The sequence below is a fragment of the Amblyomma maculatum genome, chromosome 9, assembly GCF_055883805.1.
Source record: "Amblyomma maculatum isolate TAMU_Amacu chromosome 9, ASM5588380v1, whole genome shotgun sequence".
In the NCBI taxonomy this organism is placed as follows: Eukaryota; Metazoa; Arthropoda; class Arachnida; order Ixodida; family Ixodidae; genus Amblyomma; species Amblyomma maculatum.
Window position 1 is genome coordinate 31,397,127 of NC_139352.1, and position 21,791 is coordinate 31,418,917.

The following is a 21,791-nucleotide window of genomic DNA, read 5'->3' on the forward strand; positions in this document are numbered from 1 at the left end:
TGCTAGGGTAGTTAAATTGCTGAACTTTTACCTAATAGTTTAGCTTTAGCCAAAGGCTTTAAGCTCAGTTGTTTCTTCAGCGGCTTTGACGATGCCACGTATATTTCTATTGCGAAAATATAACTTCTAAGCTGCACAGAACCTTTTCCAAGTTCAGCTAAAGTTTGATTAATTCGTCAATTGGTTTAACATGAATGCTGTGAAACTTTGTGCATGCCATGTACCAGGTTCCCCAAATGAAGACAGTAGCGGCTACGTAGGTTGGACTAATTCTTTTTCTTTTTTAAGGATCGCTTTTCCGATTAACAAGCACAGATATGCTTCTTAAGAGCTGAACCCATTACCTTGGGGCATATCTAGGCAAGCTAGGTATGCCAGGCCATACGAAGCTATCGTGTACCAGAAAACAACCTCCGCTAAGCTAGTCGGTTTTGAGAAATACCCTCAGGGTGAAAGCAGTGCCAAGAAAGGAGAAGTTGCAGCCAATTTAACTGCAGCTATGTGGCCCTATAAGATTGCCCAGTTTTTGAAAGCAGACATGGCACTCAATTGAGTAAGTCCGGGTACAAAAGCCAACGAAACTGGAACTGTATATGCGTGTCTGCAGCAGTGCCTCTGCCGACTAGTTAAACTGCGTGGCAAGCAGCATTCGCCCTTGGGGAGCCCAATTAAATAATTTAGTTTAATTCAATCAACCACTGAGCGCATGTGGAGACCGAGAAGTTATGCATCGCAGCTGGCAGGGGCACGAGAAAAAACGACGCAGGACAAAACATAACATGCCAAAGCGGCACACACAAAACGGCCCAGAAACAAACAGCACGGAAAAAAAGAAACCATCATGGCCACGAAACACCAAAACGAAAATCACTGCCACTGTGGAGACGCACAGCGCTCTTCGTTTGATCCCTTGTATTTCAAGCGTCAATATGTCTAATACTGTTGCTGCTGCTGGCGCAGTACCTCAGCACTTGAAAGTGGGCAAGGACGTTCCAGTTCCTAAGAAAAGTTCAGATAACACTTTTCGCCCCATTTCTCTCACAAGCGTGTGTACAAAATTCATGGAACAAGTTATTTACTCTGTCAACTTCCAAACATCTATAAAATTTTTCCATCCCAATCAGTATGGTTTTCAGAAAGGCCTTTCATGTGACACCCAATTTGCATTGCTTCTAAACGACGTTAGTTCCAACTTAGACCTAAATACTATTCTTATTAATGCCCTTTTCTTAGATTTCGAAAACCTTTTGATAAGATTCCCCAAAAGCGGTTATTATTAAAACTACCAAGAATTAACTTAAATACGTCTGTGCTTAATTAGATCAAAGATTTTTTTACTAACCGCTCCCAGTTTGTTCTCGATAACAATTACAGTTCCAGTTTTATCCCAGTTCTATCCGGTGTACCCCAAGGTGCCCTACTTGGGCCTCTTCTTTTCCTTATATATATTAATGACCTACCCAGCTGCATATCTTCTAATGTCCGTATTTTTGCCAACGATTGTGTTAATTACCATCCCTTACCTAACCCTACTGATAATTTGGCTCTTGAGGACGATCTGGCAAAAGTGGAAAATTGTGTAAAAATTGGGACTCTTAATGCTAACAAAAAGGCACCAATTACTTTCCCCAGACGTCAGCATTATTCTTCGCACAACTACTTACAAAACGAAACTACTGTCTCCTCTGTATCTTCTGTGAAATAATTAGGTATTACAAATTCCAGTGATCTTACATGGCATTCTCACATTACATCCGTTGTTCACGACGCTAACCGCGCACTTGGCTTCCATTGACGTAACCAAGCTCAGGCATCTTCCGTAAAACATATAGCTTATATAACTCTTGTAAGGCCCGCCCCGCCGGGGTGGCACAGTGGTTAGTGCGCCCGAATACTGCACTCAAGGATGCGGGATCGAATCCCGGCCTCGGCGGCTGCTTTTCGGTTTACGCAAAAACCAAGGCGCCCGTGTGCTGTGCGATGTTAGTGCACGGTAAATAACATCCCAGAAGGCTGAAGTTTCCGGAGTCCTCCACTACGGCGTCTCTCATAGCTTGAGTCGCTTTGGGAGGTTAAACCCCCAAAACCTAAACCTAACTAACCTTGTAAGGCCCAAAATGGAGTAGGCCTGCGCTTTGTGGGACCCGCCTCTTCCAAATCTAATATCTGCCGTAGAATCAACCCAAAACTGCACAGCTAGAGTTATCTTATCTGACTACGCTCGCGATACTAGCGTCAATAACATAAAAGCTAATGTCAGTCTCCCAAGCTTACAAGAGCGCGGTAAAATATCTATAGACCCTGTTTATTTCATAAATTTTATCATGCCTTGTCTCACAGTACTGCAGTCATCACGTCGATTCTCCGGACATCCAGTCGCATCAGCCACATCTTGGCCGTTTATCCGCCACATTCCCTAACGAAAACGCCACTGAATTCGTCCCTTGTAAGGACAGCCATCGACTGGAACCATATTCCCTTGGCATCGTCGTTTATTCTAATCCAAGCCACTTCAATACCGCCATCTTGATAACCCTGTCAATCCTACCCCTCATGTAAAACACCGCCTAGGGTATTCCTAGGGTATTTGAAGCATTTCTATCTGGTTTTATTGCGAAAGCAGTACTACTCTAGGTTTCGAGCCTTCAGCGTAGCGCGGCCGGTAGCCACGTCTTACCCACGTGACGCTGTGACGTCACACCCCACGTGACACTAGGGAGAGAGCTGGGCTACCAACTCAAGCGGTCGGCGTTGCGGGGTCGGAGCCGCGGCTCAGTTAGCAGGAGCTGCCAACTCGGGTCTCTCATTTCACATGGGACGGTTATGTCAAAATCAGCCTGCTAGGACCCTGGCATTCACGTTACCCCTATAGGCCACTAAGGCACATTCACACGGCTTGGTTAAAGCGGGGATTTATATGTGGGCTGAGGAAGAAGAAAAGGAAAAGGAGAAGAACGCTCTGTCACCCGCAGTTAATGCTTTCGCTCAATATTTGGTTCAGCAGCGTTGAACCCTTGTAATTTTTTTAAAAGATCAAAACGAAGAAGAAGGTATTACCATTTTTTAGTCTAATCATTAGCCCCCATCTCTAAAAGACAGTTATTTTTCTGAGGCTGAATATAATAGGATTCACAAGATACTCTTCGGAAATCTCGCAAACCTTTACAACGCTGACAGTTCACAGACATGCATGGGAGCGTTGCGAGAGCCAGAAGATCCTGAAGTCATCCTCCTATGTTGTTTCCTTCTTCCACTAGAAATGTAATTTCTATAGTTGTCACTCTAATCGCGTCTGCTCCAGCAGTTCCGACTTTAAATATTTTCACCTTAGTTCTATTTAGATCGAAGATACCACCCAAATAATACGTCGTCTAACTGCTTCCGGGGCCGACCTCCACAGACAGTGACGCCGTGTCGGCGTTGTTTCCACTCAGCACAGCGAATGTCGGTACCTGCGCCATACGTCAAGTTGGCCATTAATCAAATCTGAACATTTATCTAGCACTCCAAGGGGTGCGATGTACGAACTGCACCTATTTTTCCTCCTCCATTGATTAATAGTTCCATTAGTCCCTCACAACCGAAGTGAAAAATGGGGCCCTAAATGCTGCTCGCATAATCATACAATTCACGCAAGAGGCGTGTAAGTTGAACCTGCTATTATCGACGGCTATGACAGCCGACCACTCCCGTGGCATACAAGTGACGTGCAATCCGCTTTTCTCGCGCATATACATTGGGCCACGTCAAACCGCGGTCGCAGCCCCCCCCCCCCCCCCCCCCCCACACACACACTTTTTTCTCCCCCAGTCAACCCCCTTTCTTTTATTTTTCTCCCTCAGCCACCCTGTATTTTCCCCTTATTCCCTCCTCCACCCGTCTAAGTGCGCGCGGCCTGCCTGACTGCCCCTCCGGCAGATGGCGTCGACTCCCGAGTCCCTTTAAAAAGCCACCTGGAACATAACGCGCAGCCAGACCTACGTGAAAGAGGGAAAGCGCGGCTATAGAGAGTGAGAAAGAGATATCGAGAGAGAGGGCCTTACGCGTGCATAGTAGTCGCCGTCAAAGGCGGCTCGGAGTCTGGGAGCTTTTTGTCCCGCGCGACCGGGCGCGCGCGCTCGGGTCGTATTCAGAGAGAGAGAGCCGTTGGAGGCGGGAAGAGCGGCCAGCGCAGGCTCCGCGTCACCGTCGTCGACGCTCGCGGTGTGCGTGGCGGCGATCGCTGTTGCTCTGGTGACGCGTCAGTGTCGCGCGCGCGTCTCGGTGGTGGTGGGACGCCCCCGTCGGCCGTTCCACCATGTGAGGAGGAGCATGCGGCTAGCCTGCGAGGCTGTGCTCGTCTTCGTCCTCTTCCACTGCTGGTTAACGTCACCCAGCGGAAAGCCATCGAACTCAGGTGAGCGCAGTTCGCTGGTGAAAAAGAAGCGAAATGCAGAACTCTGTTATGGTGGTCTTGTTACGTAAGCACTACTCACCTCCGTATTCTTCTTTCTGGATTTTACTTTCTCTACTTGGAATTGCTTGTCTCGCGTGTAAACTTACTAGAAGAAGCACGAAAGTAAATGCACGAGTCTTGGCAGGATGCGCAAGCGCTGTTTCACCATCGACTCTCGGCGGAACTTTGCTCTTCTGGTTCCTGGAATCACTTCTCCTCACCCCAGCGGGCAGCGTTGTTTTCTTTCGGAGCTGCGGTATTGCGCGCCGTCCCAAGGTTGGAGGACGCGCAGAAAGCGCGCGCGTGCGTTGAACAGGACGGACGTCGTTGTCGCTGGCGCCCAACGTGGGGTACGCGCGGCGACCAACAGTGGCGAAAAAAAAAAACCTTGGGACGCTCTGCTGGGGCCCGCAACCGAGGCAGTCGCGAGCCGTGACGATGTCTCTTGTTCCTCCCCACCGTCTTCTTCTCTTCGACCCTGCTCCCCTCCGGCGATTTTTGAATGCGCGCTGGGTGCCTGTCGTCGGCACGCTTGTGACACGCGTCGCGGGAGCAACTGCGATTGCGGCGCGTTCTGCGGCTTCTGAAGCTCGTTATTTGAAGGTAGATTCCTCCTAGGGGTGGTAGGAGAGGGAGTGCCGAGGGATGGGATGCGGGGGATTTTCTTCGTTGACAGTCACAGTTCGTAGTCATCAGCTAGTGCTGCACTGTGTATTCGTTCATGTTAGTCGAGCGCGAAGGATATTGCGCCCCTTGGTTAGGAGGCCTGTCTGACGGGTGCTGATAAATGTAAGAGTCGGAGTTTTTTTTTTTAGTGACGTGACCTTTTTTTCTCCTCTTTTCTCGCTTTCGGAAATCAAGTGGAAACCATAACCCATGTCACATCAAGGTCGGAGGGGGGGGGGGGGGGGGGGGGGGTCATACGTTTGTTCGCTTTTTTTTTACAAAGATTCCTTTCGCGATGAAACGTCTGAGTGTGTTTGGCATGAGCTATTATTGGAGAGACTCGGAGAAAAGGGGTCCTGAAGTGTCAAGATGAGTGAAAAACGAAGCTTTAATGGTTTCTGTGTCGCCCTGCGTGCTTGCTATATAGAGCGCTGTCGCATCGTTGCAGTCTTCCGAGACGATCGACAGTTTCTTCGGGAGACTGGTATTCCGCGCATCATTTGTGTCACCTATTTTTCACGCGCCCGAATACAGAGAGAACGGGATGCGTTCTGAAGAGTACACGGATGTTTCAACACCTCTTCGGCTTGGGAGAGTAGATTTTGATGGATTACGTGAACTCAGCCACACTGAGGAAATTTGTGCTTTCTATGTGCTTACAGCACCGTTTGATGCGTGTTTTCTACAAAGTGCATTGCTCATATATGCATACACTATAGTCGAAGTCAATATCCTTGCTCGCTTTCCGTCAGAAACTGACAATAGCCTCGTTTTAAGTCGTTCAATCTTTTTCGCATAGAATGGCGGATTATGGAGGCTGCAAGTGCCCTGTCTACACATCAGTCGTCCTGACTCCGCCCAGTAAGGATGTTCGCTCTCCCTTGGCGTATTTCAGCCGCGTCTTCTCCTTAATCAACGTGCCGTAGACTTTGCTTATTGTTTCCGTCTCCTCCCAATGTTTAGTAGCATACAAGGACTTGATTTGCCAGGCTGGCCTCTACAGTTTGTCTTCACTAAATCGCGCTTGGTTTCTTGTCTTCCTATGCTAAAAAACTTTATCAGCCCCTACGCCGTGATGTAAGTCATGTAATCATTCAGAGGATGTTGGCGAGGTATACGAAAGCATTTGAAAAGAACAAAATGAAGAAGCATGGCTGCCATGGGTGTTTTGAGCACTTCCGTGTGCGACTCGACAGGTTTCGGTCTTACCCATACGAAGCCACTGTTGCGAGGTCAATCCGAGAGAAAGCATCACTGCTGCTGCGGAGGTTGCCTCCTCAAAATACCTCTTGCGGTAAACACAGCTGAAGGAGCCGACCCGGTGAGGGGAATAGTCCGAGCCACGGCCGGTCGCCCATTGTGTGACAGCACAATGGCCCTCCGAAAAGGGCGATGCATTTGTCGGCTCGGAATGCCGAGCGTATGTTATCGTGAGTTTTCCGTTGCTGTGCATGCGGCAATCCGATCGAGCACTCGCAAGGGGCTGCATGGTCAAATGTGCAGCTGATTTATGAGCAGCGATTGCACGCTCATCGAACATTCGTCACGCAAGGTGCACGCGCGAGTTTTCTCCTAATGAAATGAAAATTGTTATGCGAGGATCTTAGTGGTATTTCTACGGCAGCGGTTGTTCTGTTTTACTTGAACTTGCATAATGCAAATCCCTCGGAAAATCAAAAGAAAGCCAAGAAGTAGGAAACCGAGGAAGCGACATGCAGATTTCTCTGTTGAACCTAAGGAGAGGAATGCATATGTGTGCCACTGCCGATAGGAGGAGCTTTGTTGACACCAGAGGCAGCGGCCTTCGAATCTAGATCAGGATGTCTAAAAGCTGAAGCTGCATAAGAAAGTTTAACCAAAAAGATGAAACTTGTGCTATGTGCGATAGATCCATCCAGATGTGGATGCGGACATAGTCACTCTAGCCGAGGCCCTAGGATTCAGGGGTAACAAAGGAAGCATGAACGAATCTACGGTAGAAGTAAGCAAGCGACGTTTGTAAGATTGGCGGATAAATAGCAGGGAGGGTACGCATGGAAGCTAAATCGAAATTAAACGCGCGTATTTGAAGATAATCCGGGTCTTAAAGGAAGTGGTTAAAGCTGACGGATTATCTAAGTTAAAAGACATAAAAAAGTAAGGTTGAGCATTGTGGTGACTATCACCACCCCGTTTCAAAGGGGACGCTCCTGACATCCATCCCATACAGCAAGCCACACCATTAGCCCAATATTGGAGTGAATTGTTAATGAACTAGTATTATTTAAGGCTCTACATGGTTGGTCCTGCATGAGCCAGTGTGCACCTGTGCTTTCTAGGGCGCGCAATGAACCGGCAAATTTACACCCAATGAATTAGTAATTGGCTTTCTGAATGCAATTCCAAATGCGGACACCTACAAATGACCCACGAACACATGCACTGCAGTTAATTTCATCCAACCAGCTCGCCGCACAACACACTCGAATAATTGCCGAATAATTCTCAGTTTCGTTTTTGTGCTGCAAAACTGTGCACGACTAATTACTAAGAATTTTTTTTAGCCCGAATTGTTAATTCAATCGATTCGCTCATGCAAACTTACTTGCTCGCTAGGCAAAATGTTTAAAGCTATACAAAACTGTTCCGCTTTTCGTTCTTTTTATTGTTCCCAATTGCAGTACAATCATGGGCGCGATAGTGCAGGCCTTCCGTTTCGAATAAAGGCCTGTGACGCTCTGGCGGCGGTGTTTTGTCAGAAAACCCAGTTCATGTGTAACGTCACGCATGCATGTCTGGAATGAAACTGATAGAAAAGGTATGTGAATGAATGGTCGGCAGACATCTCAAATATCTTTAACTTTACAAAGCAATTGGTGTTACGTAAAGGGAAAACATCGTCGCTTTTGTCGGGAAGCCAGCCGGGCACGCTACCGCAGACACATTGACTTTGCTGATGTGCGAGGAGAGGGGTGTGTGTGGTGGGGGTGGGGGGGAGGGTGGCTTGTTTAATTGAAGCTTAATTAGTAATGCGGAAATTTGCTAAAACGACAGTGACGGCGCTCGAAAAGGAACCGCAGAAAGAACGCTGTCTTGTCATACGCTTCAAGATGGAACTTAAGTTCCCACTTTAATTCGTTGTCTACTCGTTATGCATAATAAGGATCATCGTTTTGTCTAATTTAAGGATCCCTGAACGCTGCTCCGTGCCGAAGTCTGGGCTCCGTCCTTTATGAAAAGAGTGGAGTTAAATCTTGAAATCATAATATTTTTTTTTTTTCTAAAGCTGTTGACCTCCAGTTAGTAGTGTATTTTTAAGAACTGACGAAATCAGAGCTGCATAAATGAAGCCCTTGGGTCAATACACCGTATGCAAAGCGTATGCAGAACTGAAACCCCTGGGCCAATATTGTGGGCTAATATGGGCCGACTAACTTTCTCCGGCTGTTTGAAAACAATGAAAAGAACGGCCTAAGTAAGATTTTTTTTTTCACTGCTATTGTTATACGTGCAGCTGCTGCCGATACAAAGACACCTGGCCGCTGCGTATACTTTTCTTATCTCTTTCTGCCGTTCATCTTCTCGCATTGGTTGCTCGGTGGATGAATCACAACTCAAAGAACGTGACAGGGCGCATGTGACAGCGACAGTTATAAAGCTGAAGACACAATCCTTGCTTGTGACTAAAGAGTTGATAATTTTGCACGGCAAAACATCATTTTCTTTTTTGCGCTAATGCAGATCAAGTAAGATTTATAATTACATATGCTTTAGTGAGTTGCTTGTCCTTAGTAGTGTTCCTGAGATTCTTGCGGTGCGCCCACTCACGAAAGAGGTGCCCTCAACTTTATGCCGTTAACATCGATATGCACCTAACCGTTCTACGCCATGACGTCATGCCAAGGAAAATGCAGCCTCAATGGATGCTCAGTCAGGCAGTGTTGTATAGCTACAAATTCTTGTTGCCTGAATACAATTCCGCCCATTGTGTCTTTTTTTTTTTGTTTTTTTTTGTCTCACAAAACAGTAAATAAGTTAGCTGGTTTCCCCACACTTTTCTTTTTTTACCTAAACGTGTTTCACGATTGGACCGATTTTGCTAATTACACAACCTGCACATACCGCGTTGCACTGCAGTCTGCAGTTGGGTGTGGCAGTGAACACGGCTATGCAATCTTCAACTTGACGCCGAAAAGCGGTTGTACCAACTGAGAGAGACGAGCTCCATTTACGGGGCATTGCCCCGCACATCTCTCCGCGCACTATAATATACAACCGCTGAGGTAGCTCGAGAAAAAAAATAAACAGAAATAATCGGTTCCTTCTTGTCTATACCATTACCTGGCGAACGCGTCTGCTTCCTCCTCTCCCCTACACACTCTAGTATGCGCATTTCTATGCCTGACTTCATCATCATCAAGGTAATCATAATCATCATCAACCTTCTCCTCCTCACTGTGGTTATGCAGCAGGCCTGTCTTCCAGGCGAAGGCTTATCGCGCATTCCAGACTCGTTATATGAAGCTTCGAGGCGCTGATTTCCTATGCGCCGGCGTGCGCGGCTTCGCTCTCGGCGGTCGGCATATGTATACACAGGGGCCCGGTTTCGGACTCACCAATTATTTTCCTCTCTATGCACTGCGAGGCGTGCACTGGCGTCACGCGAGCGGTTGGTGCAAGACGTCGTTTCGATTACCACGGCCGGTTCAACGTTGCGGGTGTCGTGAAAGTATAACGAATGCGTAACGCGCGCTTTCAGGCGCCAAGCGTCTTGGGTGTGAAAGGGGTGCCTTTGTATACAGCAACGCTCTGGGAGCCATCTTTTACCTTCCTTTTAGTTCTCAATGCCACACGTCATTTTTCTTTTCTTTTCTGTTGGTATGGTCAGCTGTACTTAATTTAATCGCGAATGCTCTCGGTGACCATACTGGGTACTCTCGGTAACCCCTGAGCATAACTTGTGTCACTTACAAAATCGTGACCTCACTCAATCGGCACTTTTTGTTTTTTAATAACGTTGTTTATTGCCTTAGGGCATAATGAAATATGTAAAAAAAAATTAAAGGGGTATTAAATGAAAGAAAAAAGGTTGGCTGTTCTAATAGAGTTCAAGAGAGAGCGATGATAAGGCCCTTGCGTCCAAGCAATGTACGAAGAGGAGTTATTCAAGGCTTCTGAATCATCTCGATCATTAGGCGAGGTTTTGAAAGATTTTCGCGAGGAAATTTTAATTTAATTTGTCGAAAGTTGAAGGCATAAACGGCAGATGTCTTGGGACTGAAAGTCAAAACATAATAAAGAAGTGGGCAACATTTTTATTTCTATGATGCGAAGTAGTGCAGCAAACAATGATAATAAGGTAATAACAAGCACATCAACAAAGAACAAAGATATTAATTTAGCGCCTGAGTACTGCTTAACCGATTTTTTTTTTTAACTTAGTGGCTAATACGTCACGAAGTTTGTGCAGCTTGAAATACACCTTTTTACTTGTTTGATATGTATCGATCCTTCACACTAACTTCAGCCTTGGCTCGTGAAGCTGAAACTGCTGTGAACTGCATGACGCTGAATTAAGAAACCTCCCAAATTCGGTCTTCATTAAGGAGAGAATGCAACAATATTTTTTCAGGATGAAAATGGAAGTACGCGCTCGAAGGCATCAATAATCTTTATTAAAACATCCTTTTATGTGAATCGGTGGCTAATAATTGTGTAAAACGTAATGGCGCAAACGCAAGAAAATCGCTATAAGCTAGTGCATGCGGCGGTGTGCGTGCGTGCGTGCATGTGCGTGAGTTCTTGCGTTTTTTTTTATGTTTGCTTTATAGCGTTCTTTAGCGGATTCACTGGAGCAAAATGTTTATAACATAAACAGACAGACATGGGTGCCCCAATGTGTTGTTTTGGCATTGGTTAAAAATGATTTTAATATGTATCCGCACGTTACAATAACTACTCTTCCCCGTATATATCGTTAAACGTATTTATGTGGCAGTTTTCTTCTACATTCAAACAGTAGATCGACGTCCATATAACACGCTGCGGATATTTTCAGAAGGTAAATAAACTAGCGACCTTTTCGTTTTCTAATTCTATCTCGTTTTAGAACGCGAACTTGAAAACTTACACAACTTTAGAACGCTGCGTCGAAACGCCGACTCTTCAACCGAATTAACTGTTGGAGCATTCCCGTCTATATAAATTTCCTGTCCTCTCTCTGAAGCCTTCCCACTTCGAACCATAAAAAAAAAAAGAATGAGAAAAAAAAAAGAGACGCGGAGAACTAATCGCTGTAGCAGTAAATGATTTCAGAGGCCTGTCATCGAAGTAGACGCTGCACTGCAGCCAATAGGAGGAACTAAATAGAGGTCCATTTTTGCAGGACTTTTTTTTTTTTTCTTTTTAGCGGAGTGCGTGTTTCGTGACTGGCCGCTATATCGTGGAGGATATTGGGCGCCAGCCGTCCGGTCAGTGGCCGCGCTGCTGCCCTGCGTACTAAGTATACAGCCGCAGTACGCCAATGCAGAGTCCGCGGTATCGGCTTAATTCCAGCCGCTCACGGAACGATGCATGCATGGTCGCACGGGCAGCGTTCATTGTGTTCTACCTTTGGGACTTCTGCAGATCCTGTATGAAAACACCCGTGGGGCAGTATGTCCTCTTATCTGACGTGCTGGAGCTCGCGTCACGCTTATACTTGGTACAACGGCAGTATGCACAGTAAGTGATGTTAAATGCATTATACTTGAATAATGTGGATTTTGAAGAATCAACAAAAGTCTGTCTAGCCGCATACAGCTCAGCTTCCCGCGTTATTGAATTGCTAGTTATTCATCCAATCCTTGTGCAGCCTAACAGTAAATACAGAAATAGACTAACGGAATTAGTCGTCTTTATATGAATATATAAAAAAAATGCTAAAATTCCTAGACGCATGCTATATAAGGAAAAGGGGCGATGACATCATGAGTGATACTTCAGTTTTTATATACATACCCCGCCGGGGTGGCGCAGTGGTTACGGCGCCGACTACTGTTCCCAAGGACGCGGGATCGAATCCCGGCCTCGGCGGCCGCTTTTCCATGGCGGCAAAAAGCAAGGCGCCCCTGTGCTGTGCGATGTCAGTGCACGTTAAAGAACCCCAGGTGGTCGAAATTTCCGGAGTCCTCTACTACGGCGTCTCTCATAGCCTGAGTCGCTTTGGGACGTTAAACCCCACAAACCAAGTTTTGATATACACATCAGAATATCACCTTTTATCAGAAGGAAGATATGTTTCTAAACGTTTAGTTGTTTCTGGGTTCGTTTTAGCATATGAATTTATATCCTTTCTGTTGCGCAGTGACGTCAGGAAATCTTTGTATTGATCACACCCTGCTACCAGCATGTAACCAGTTTTGGGTTTAGCGCTCGTAGGCGTCTAATGCGTTTCTTTAATATGTGATCGTGTTTCTTCTGCAGATTAATGTTACAAATGTGCGACCAACTAGCGTCACGGCTCGCTTTACTGGAAGGCAAAAGAAATCGTTATACATTTCGAGGTCTCGGGAAGTTGGTTGGGAATTTTCAACCTGTGAAATTTACTTACTAATTGGGTGATTTATAGATTGATGCATTAATTGATAAAATAAATTTATATTGGAATGTTTCTATGCACTTTTATCGACGGGTGTTGTTTGAGGCCACATCGGTACTGCTATGCTGACGACATTACTAAAACAGGACACTTGCAAATGACGACAAATAAAACAAAATACATGTATTCGAGCAGGGGATGGAAGCATTTAAAGGGTGTCGTAAGAGGAGAACTTTGCAAATAAAGTATTGCCTAAACTGATGTATGCTAAAGCAAAGTTTTGGTAAAAAAGAGGTTGCATAAATGTTTGTCTGTTGCTCCACTTTGAGGCCTCATCGGTTGGACGATGCATGTGCAGCGCAGAGATGTTAGGACGGTACATGGCTTCGAGCCCCGTTTTCTGCAATACTGCCGGCAAATAATGGCTCCATATTGAGGCGAAAGTCTTACTTTCCTCATGAATGATTGCTCGAGAAGGAAGCGATATACCAAAAATATCACGTATCAGACCTGCGACGCGCAACCGTTATTTGTGTAATGCATGAATGTGTATAGGAGGGGTTGTGGAGTGTGGGTGGATATGAGTGGGCGTGAGTGCGATTAATGGTAAGTGTTAGTATGAGTGAGCCACCGCTTATAGCTTCGACCTGTGGCTGTCGCAATGCCCTCTTAAGGCAAGTTAGGCTGTCCCAAAGTTTCATGGGACGCTTCCACAAAGGTCTCCAATCATCGACATCGCCGATTTTTGCCTGAAGCCTGACCTCGATGTCCTAACCTCGTAAGCGAAATGCAACGTGACGTCATTCCGCCCATACTTCTCATTTGGACAGCTAAGCCAAATCGGCAGCACTGTTTTGAAGAAACAATCATCACATTCTCTAGCAGAGTGTGATTAAATGCAGCCCTATAGGCTGTCAGTAAATGTCGCACATGCTCCGTCGCAGAACACACCAGCCTGAGGCTACTTGAAATGCTGGCATCGCAACGCTAACAAAGGGGTTAGAAAGGAACACCCAAAACATACAAGGCAGTTGTAAAATATCAGTATTAGTCCCCAGGCGCAAGTATTTCAATCCTTGGAATGGACCAATTAGCCGGCCTGCTAGTACTCCTGGATACGTTATAGCTTCACCTAATTGCTCGTGTTCTTTACGAACCCCTAATTTCTTCTGTCACTGAAAAGCCTATATCGCCCAGTGCGTACGTGCACGAAGAGTGACGTCTGCGGGACGTCCTCCCGACAACGGAAAAACCGCGCAGTAGGATCCTGTCAGTCATAATGCGCCCGTGGCTTTTCGCGACCACGAAAGCCTGCGTGGGCTTCCCAGTTTGGCGGTTGTTAGCCCGGTCGATGTGTATCCGTTGCCAGGACACCTAGGCGTCGTGTGTGGGACGAACGCCGAGATAGGCACCGGTCGAAGTTGGCGGGCCGTTCTATACCGAGAGGCCAGTGACACCGCCAAACTCCGTGGGCCGCCCTTGACAGGCGCGCTTCTTCCGGTCAGCGTTGGGCAGCACAGACGAACGTGTGCCAGAGAGGAGGATAAATGGAGCATAAAGGAAGAGAGAGGGGTGGGGGCGTGGCTGTGCAGTGCCGTATTGTGGAAGGACCTACGACAACTGGTCTGTTGTTGGGCGTCCGGCAGGCGACTCATCGCGAACCGCTTCGGCGATCTCGATGCTGCTCGTGCTGTACGCGTCCTGTTTAGGAGCCGTAGGCCGTGGACGCTGTAGAAAGGGACGCATTACCCCTCTGACTGCCGGATCACCCCGCTACTCGACCCTCCCCCACCCTACTTCAGCCCCGCCGATCAATAGCACTCTGATTACGATGAAGGGGGGGGGGGGGGGGAGGTATAGTGAGGAGGAGACTGTAAAACGGTAGAAAACGCTCCTATCCGACAGCAGCATAGGACCAAGAAAAATCAACAAGAAACGGACGTTAAGTACGGGAATGGTAGTTGTGCCTTACGTTATCCCCAGTGCAATGTATTTGTGCTATTTTGTTTTCAAGATCTTAACTCTGGTATTCGACAAGAGCTTCACCTCTCGCTTGTAATGTATTGTTTAGCTCAGACATAAATGTTATGTGCATTGTGTCCTAAGCTGCGCTTACTTCGTTGTGTTCAGCAAGACTTCAGCCTTTCAGAATTGCGTATTGAATAGAAACAAAGCCTGTGTACAAAACAGCAGTTGCTACTCTTAAAGCCACACTGAAGACTTATAGCAGTTGGCTTGCATCGACGGAGTGATGCATTCTGATGTTACGAAGACCATCTCACCGAAGACTCTTATGAAAGAAGACAAACAAAAAGGACGCAATACAAGCTTGGTGGTCATCGGCTGATTTATTGAGTCGACATCGATTTTACGACACGGATCTCTTTCACTAGAAAACTGTGGCAACCCGACCTTTTGTTAAGGATTCGACGAGTTTGAATATACTGGCGGGAATGTGTTTACACCCAAATGCTTCGGCGATAAATGTTTCTCTTGCTGCGGGACAAATATCAACAGACTTGGGAAGAGCCAGGAAACGTATTTTCGTTGAAAATAGTAATTCGTGCGCAGTGTCTTCCCTAGGGAGACAAGAATAAATGCGAATGTCTAGAGATAACGTTGTAATGGGGCAATAAAAATAATGATAACGGACTGGTTAACGGATCAAGCCCAGACCTATAACTTTTCAGCGATCATGATCATGCCCCTCCACATATTCATTTGCACAAAATTGCAGCAACAAAGTAGGAATGAATTCATCGCTGAATTTTAAACGCCCAGCCCATTTCTTAAACAGTGCCCATGCAAGAAAAGATCAAGGCACTGCGTGCTTGATATGGTTCAATTTTCTTGCAATATTTACATATTACAGAAGAATGCAAATGTTTCAATCTTACGATCACAAGAGAGGTTTCAGGGTGGATACCAAATTCTTCTATACGCGCAATGCTGCTAGAGATTAGTAAATTTAAAGCATCAGAGAGGACACTTCGTTCTTCTTACTCTCGAGTCTATACAGCAAAGTTGTATCACTTGCTCGGTGTTCGGAAGATTCTGGGGGCTGCCACTTTCTTTTTTCTTATTAGTACGTGTGCCGTGAGGAGGGGGAGGGGGGTACTATGTCGTCAAAAGCTCGTTTTTACTGTCGCATATATCATTTCCTGACACTTCTTGCTGTTATTTGGGATGAGGTGACGTTGCCAACATTGCAAAGGCGAAAACATGTTCACATTGCGTAAAGACAGCTATAACTGCAGCTGGCACCCACTGACAGTTTCTTTAAGCAATTCCTGCTTTGTTTAGACTTCTAAAGCCATCTCTTTGTGATAGTGGGCACCCTTTCGGCCCTGGTGGTGTCAACTGACACCGCAACACAAATGTTCCGCTAGCGCATCAGGAAATGAAGAAAAACTACAGATATTTCCTGAGATCGCCCTTCGGCATCACCGAAGTTTTGCTGTTGTTATTTGTGTAGAAAAGCAGAACGGGGGTCGAAGCGTTCTTCATGATGTACGTTTAGGTGTTTGCTCGAACACGAAACTGCCTTGACTATCGGTATTGCTATTTTCATATTTGTTTCTGAGCTGCCCAGTGTGAGGAGGAAGAAGAGGCGACAGACAGGCCTTCACTAAAGAAGCGACAGTACAACAAACTGGTAAAATAATATCTTATTAGTCGTTATTCCTTTTCCTTTTAAGTTTTTGATTATTTTGCAAAATCCATATATAAGCCAATACGTAGCTTCTCGATATGATTGGCCACGTGGACTTTTCATTAGAAGTTTTTGACATGGGTGATTTTGACACCATCAGGGCTCAATGGTTGTGAATGTGGACCATTGATGCTAGGGAATATTTTGAGTGGGGGTGCCGCTTTATTTCTTTTTCGCTGATTTATCCATACTATTCTCGCTGTCTGACTGCTGATATCAATTTCTCATTGCGGCAATCAAAATTACATAGTCCTTTTTGAAAAAGAAAATCAAAAATTGAAAGTTTTTTTATCACAAAGCGTGAATGTTGGAATCGAGCCACGCATTAAGATGGTAATATTGGTGAACAGCAACCAGAGAAAGAAGGAGTGAAAATTAATTTACTCTCTCTTTTCGTGGACACCGCTAGAATGCGCCAGGAAGATAGGGTGACACAATTGCTCCACCGCACGTGTTGCAAGTGTGCGCGCCCTAGATTCCGGCAACAGTTATGGTATTTCCTCTTGGCAATACAGCGTGTTCGAAAACGCGCTGTTTCTTCTTTTTGACTAACATATAGCGGCGCTGCATTGGACTGTAGATGAAACGAAGTTATTTGTTCGCTGTGTGTTACTGAGAATATCGTAAAAATAACGAACAATGGAATACAGAAGCAAATAACTTGCTCAATGAATCCTGCATATTGCGAAAACAAAAATCTTTTCCTCCGCTTTTTTGTTGTGACTTGTGGTAACCAAAGCGGCCCCTTTCGCATTTTACACCCACTGAGCCCATGATGTTCGATTTTAACACCATTTCTAAATACCCATAAATGCTAGCATCGCAATCAATACATTTTACTCCGTCGCTATGGGACCTTATTGATTTAAAGAAAAAAAAAGCACCCAGGAAAAAAAATATATGCTAGAAATTTTAAAGGAATCCAGGGCCGAATAGGACACTGGCCCCTGCATGAGGAAAACAGATATAGTGGAGCAAAATGTGATGCTCTGGAAAAAGCCGCATATTTTGTGTAGTATTTATATCTGTCTCACGGAGTCCCGGAATTGTTTCAACCCAGTCGAAAAAAACTACAGAACTGTTTCAAAAATACGACAAAATATCCTGTAGTTCTGTCGTAAGCATCAAATTTTTCTGTAGTTCCGTAGTATTTTTCTGTAGTTCTGTAGTTTTTCTGTAGTATATTTCTGTTGTCTGTTGTTCTGTAGCACTTTTCTGTTGTAACTACAGAACTTTCTGATGTTACTACAGAATGTTCTGTTGTCACAACAAGTTTCCCGTCAAAAACCGCACAGACATTTTGTCGTAGCATCAGAAAATTTTCTGTAGTTTTGTCCGACTGGGAAGGGCTTCCACACTGCCAAGACGTCGGTTCTTATTTTCTAGAGTGTTGTGAACACAGGAATAAACAAGCCCTTTCCTTTTTCACCACCACTGAGCCTTGATGTTCTCTTTTCACACCAGGTTTTTAGATTAATAATTATGTCGCACCACCAGCTCCATTTTTTTGGTTGTGGACTTCTGCGGTCCTAAATAATAGAAAAACAAACCAAACAATTTCTAACCGAAATAAAAATCCCAGTGCTGAAAAGGTTAAAACTAAAATAACTTGTATCGGGCAACCCTTATCTACATGATGTCTGCTAGGGTTATCCGTAGGGCAGTTTAACGAAGCAGTCAAGATCCACTCCAACGTCGGTGCATTTAAGAGTACGAGCCGTTTATTCTGTAGGCTGAGGTGTTAACTTTACAACGAGAACACGTACTCCACGGGGCATACGACGCAATGGGTAAGTATACATAGAACAGACAGCTTACATGTACAGGTGAGACAAAAAGTAAACGGCGCACGATGTTTGATAAGCGCCTCCGATGACACTTATCAAATAGCACTTCGCGTCTACGAGAGATTGTATGAGTGATCGATACGATTGATAACGTAGATATAACGTAGAGAACTGCAAAGTATGTTCCACTATACGCAGAAGCACTCCGAAACTAAAGCTCGCTATTTAGAATTCGGTGCATGCGCTTTAGAATAAGATGTTATCTTGCTGAGTCCATTGAAGGAGAGCAACGATAGTCGAAATAAGCGAATGGAGAAAAACGTAGCGTCAGAATAGTACCTTAGTTCCAATGAAAGTTGTCGAAATATTGATTACTCATTGAGTGAGGAGCTGCTCTCTTGTTTTTTACTACGATGTCACATGATAGCTATCAAATTCTACCTTGTAGCGTTTATCGAGGACAAGTTTATAGAGGGTTTTTTGTTTAGCCCTCTTTTCTTTTCCTTTTGAGATTAATAAGCATGTGTTAAATTAATTTGTTCAGAGCGCTTTTTGTATGGGGGGTTCGGTGTCTTAGAGTGGCACATAATGAGTGAGGTGGTATAAGGGATGCCTTAAGTGGAGGCCTGTGGATCAATTTAAGACTTAACACGCGTTTACAACGCACAGCACGCGGGCACTTTTACATTTCGTTCCATCGAATGGTGACTGTAGCAGGGGGCAGCTTTCGGGGGTTCTTTTAGCGATGTCACTGCCTCAAATTATCAGAAATAATTATTATTCAGGCGTTGGCTACGTTGGGGCAGTTGTCGCCTCACTGATCCCTAGGCTAACCTCACCTGTAGGTTACAACTTCGACCTTTAGCTACCATCGAAATGCGGCTGGCTTTGAGGTGAGTATTCAAGCGCGAAAGACATATACCGCGGTAGGGTCAGAGGACTTGGCCTTTGTACGCTGATGCCTTGTAAAACTCTGAGCATTTATAGTGTCGTCATATATAGTTGGACAGGAAGAGTTTTTTCGTCATGTAGCGCCGGGGCTATTACTTGGAGTTCACACCGCAGTAGCCCTTGTGCTACATTAGCACTTATGATGGCTGGACATAGGCAGAGCGAATCATTTGGGGCCCCGACCAGGGAAACAATTTTACCTCGCTCTCGGCCGAAGCGGAACGGCGACAGGTGGTTTTCGGTGCTCGCTTGTATGGCCGCCTCTCACATGGGAGCGGAAAGAAGTGCACGCCACGCGGAAGAGAGGCAGGAAGGGCGCGTACGTGAAGCCACCTGTGAGTCGGCGCGCTTAACTCGTAACACATGGAAAAGCTCTGCCCACTTTGAACATTGCAGGTGGACGCCTGGTATTATATACTTAATCTTTTAATTTAATTTGCAGACTAGCGATAAAAAATTCAAAACACACTGCTCGAAGGACAGACATTCTCGAAAGCAGCGTGGAATTACCGGGTCCGACTGCTTGCTCAAACACAGGCAACGTAATGACCGAAAGAGCGACTAAGCTGGAAGAAACTGTTTGATATTTTTGCATATAGAGAGTTGGGATAGAGCGGTCAGAGGGATGACTAATCTTGCGCTTATAAAAAGCTTAGAAGCTTATTCGGAGTTTATTCTCTGAGTGACTCTGACACACGATATTTGTGGTAAGCCCAGCATGGACGGACCACTCCGTAATCTAAATGGTGGCCCTTCTATCGCGCTTGTGCATTCCTGGTCTGTATCTGGCCGCGAGGCCTGTTTCTTCCGCAATAACAGCGCGGACGGCGAAAGCAGCGGCATCACGCTTTGAATTTTACTTGTGCCGTCGGACAAGGCGTTTTGCTTCAGCTGCTGTTCCAGAAGACAGCGAGACCCAATTCGCTCCCGCGGAGTTGATTTTTCTTTATAGTCCTGGCCGGCCTCACATGTTTTCACGCTCGAGAGACACGATGACAGGCCGGCCTGGGCCCAGCCCGTTCACATAGGCAGAGACCCGGACGGAACGAAAAGAAGCTGGAAAGAAAAGTAGTCCGTGGCCGGCGACGCTAGCAGCCAGCGCGGTATACGGCGGCAGGCGTCTCCTCCGTCTCTCGCGCGTGAGAGCGTCGGACCCTGCGTAATCTGCATGGCTAAAATTGTGCAGCACTGCAGGAGCTATAGGTAGTGCACGTAAATACGTCCAGCGTGTCTGCAGCAGCGTTGGTCTGCTGACAGAACAGGCGGCTCTTGTTCGGAAAGTGCACTGCGCTGCAGCTCCTTACACTGCAAAGAGCCGATTTCTGGTACTATACCACCGTCGGTGAACTGATTGTTATTTCTTTTTACAACAGCATTTTTTCGCGCTTGTTTAGAGAGGTGAAAAAGCTTGAAGCTCTATTTTTCGTCCAGCTTCTTTCGCGTCGAAAGTGGTAAGACAGGAAGAATGCAAGAAGACATGCCTTTATTTCGGGGTACATTTTCTGTGGTCACCGAATTATTCTTTCCTGTGACCATCTTGCTTGCCCCCTTTCAGTCCTTAAATTTACCTAAACAAGAGAGCTCAAAATTTTCCAGCGAAAGAGACAGAAAGACGCTCGTCAAGAGCTCTGTAAGAAACTCTCAGTGACTGAAAATCCGTGATGTGCTTTTTTTTTTTCTTTTTTTTTTTTTCTGGAACTCAACTGCCCCCATCTCCCGTTTGATCACAGTCATCAGCGTTCTATCAAGTAATGTTTTCATGGTAAACGTAGGTACATGGCCAATCCTGACAAAAGTGTGCAGAACAGGCTGCGTGTAGCCGTCGTTTCTTACAAAAACGAGGTAATCGTCTACATATCTGAGTACATTTAAGTATGCCGACCGGTAACTCTCCTGGGTGTCCATAACGAGTTTGTGCGCTGTTTTCAGAAGTGTCGTCCTCTCACAGACCTCGAGCCTTATGATTGGTGGGAGCATCGGAACCGGATGTCAGTTCCACTCCCGGTTCCGATGTTTCCACCAGTCAGATGAGTCGAGGTCACGTAGATAACGACAATTCTGAAAACTACGGAAACTCGGGATACGGACCATGCAACCACTGTGTCGATCCTGCGAAAGAACAAATCACCTAGAAGCGGTGCCATATGGAAACCAAGCCTGTTTCCAGGCGCCGTATTTAATAGCCCGCAAGATGTCTAAGGTCTCGTGGTCTCCGACAGCGCACTCAGACGCCCACCGTGTCAACCTCGTCCAAGCAAATTTACAGCCTGGTGTAATTTCCTCGTGCAAACGTGCATGTTACCACGATAACATTAACTGAACGCTAACTTGACCTATATTGTCCATTTTGCGGCTTCTAAACACACAGTCGATAGGCTGAAGCTCACTGCATCTCTCCGAGCACTGCACTGCTGTCTTGCGCCAGTCTTCAAAGAGTCTGTAAGAATGCGCACCTATAGGGGCGAGAAAGAGGCACCACGTTCGCCTCGAGAAGAAAACCCGTTCCGGAAGGGCTTTTGTTTCCCGCCCTGGCCTGCCCGTCTGTCAGCTGAAGTGCTTGCTGTGCGTCGCGCTTGGCTGCTGCTGCTTTTGGGGTACTGACGACGCCGCCGCCGACGTTGGCTCTTCACTGCACCTCCGACACCACACCGGCGAGCCGGTCCCTCGGTGCGTCCGGCCAAC

At 46.1% G+C, this 21,791-nt stretch overlaps 1 protein-coding gene across 1 annotated transcript in view; it reads left to right on the forward strand.

The window, feature by feature from the left end:
* The first annotated feature begins 4,083 nt into the window (after positions 1–4,083).
* Positions 4,084–21,791, forward strand: part of LOC146178763 (uncharacterized) — a 95,332-nt gene continuing 77,624 nt past the window's right edge. The window contains exon 1 of the mRNA XM_084578543.1: positions 4,084–4,396. Coding sequence (XP_084434669.1) covers positions 4,312–4,396 — 85 coding nt within the window. The 5' untranslated portion in view covers positions 4,084–4,311. The remainder of the gene's footprint in view (positions 4,397–21,791) is intronic.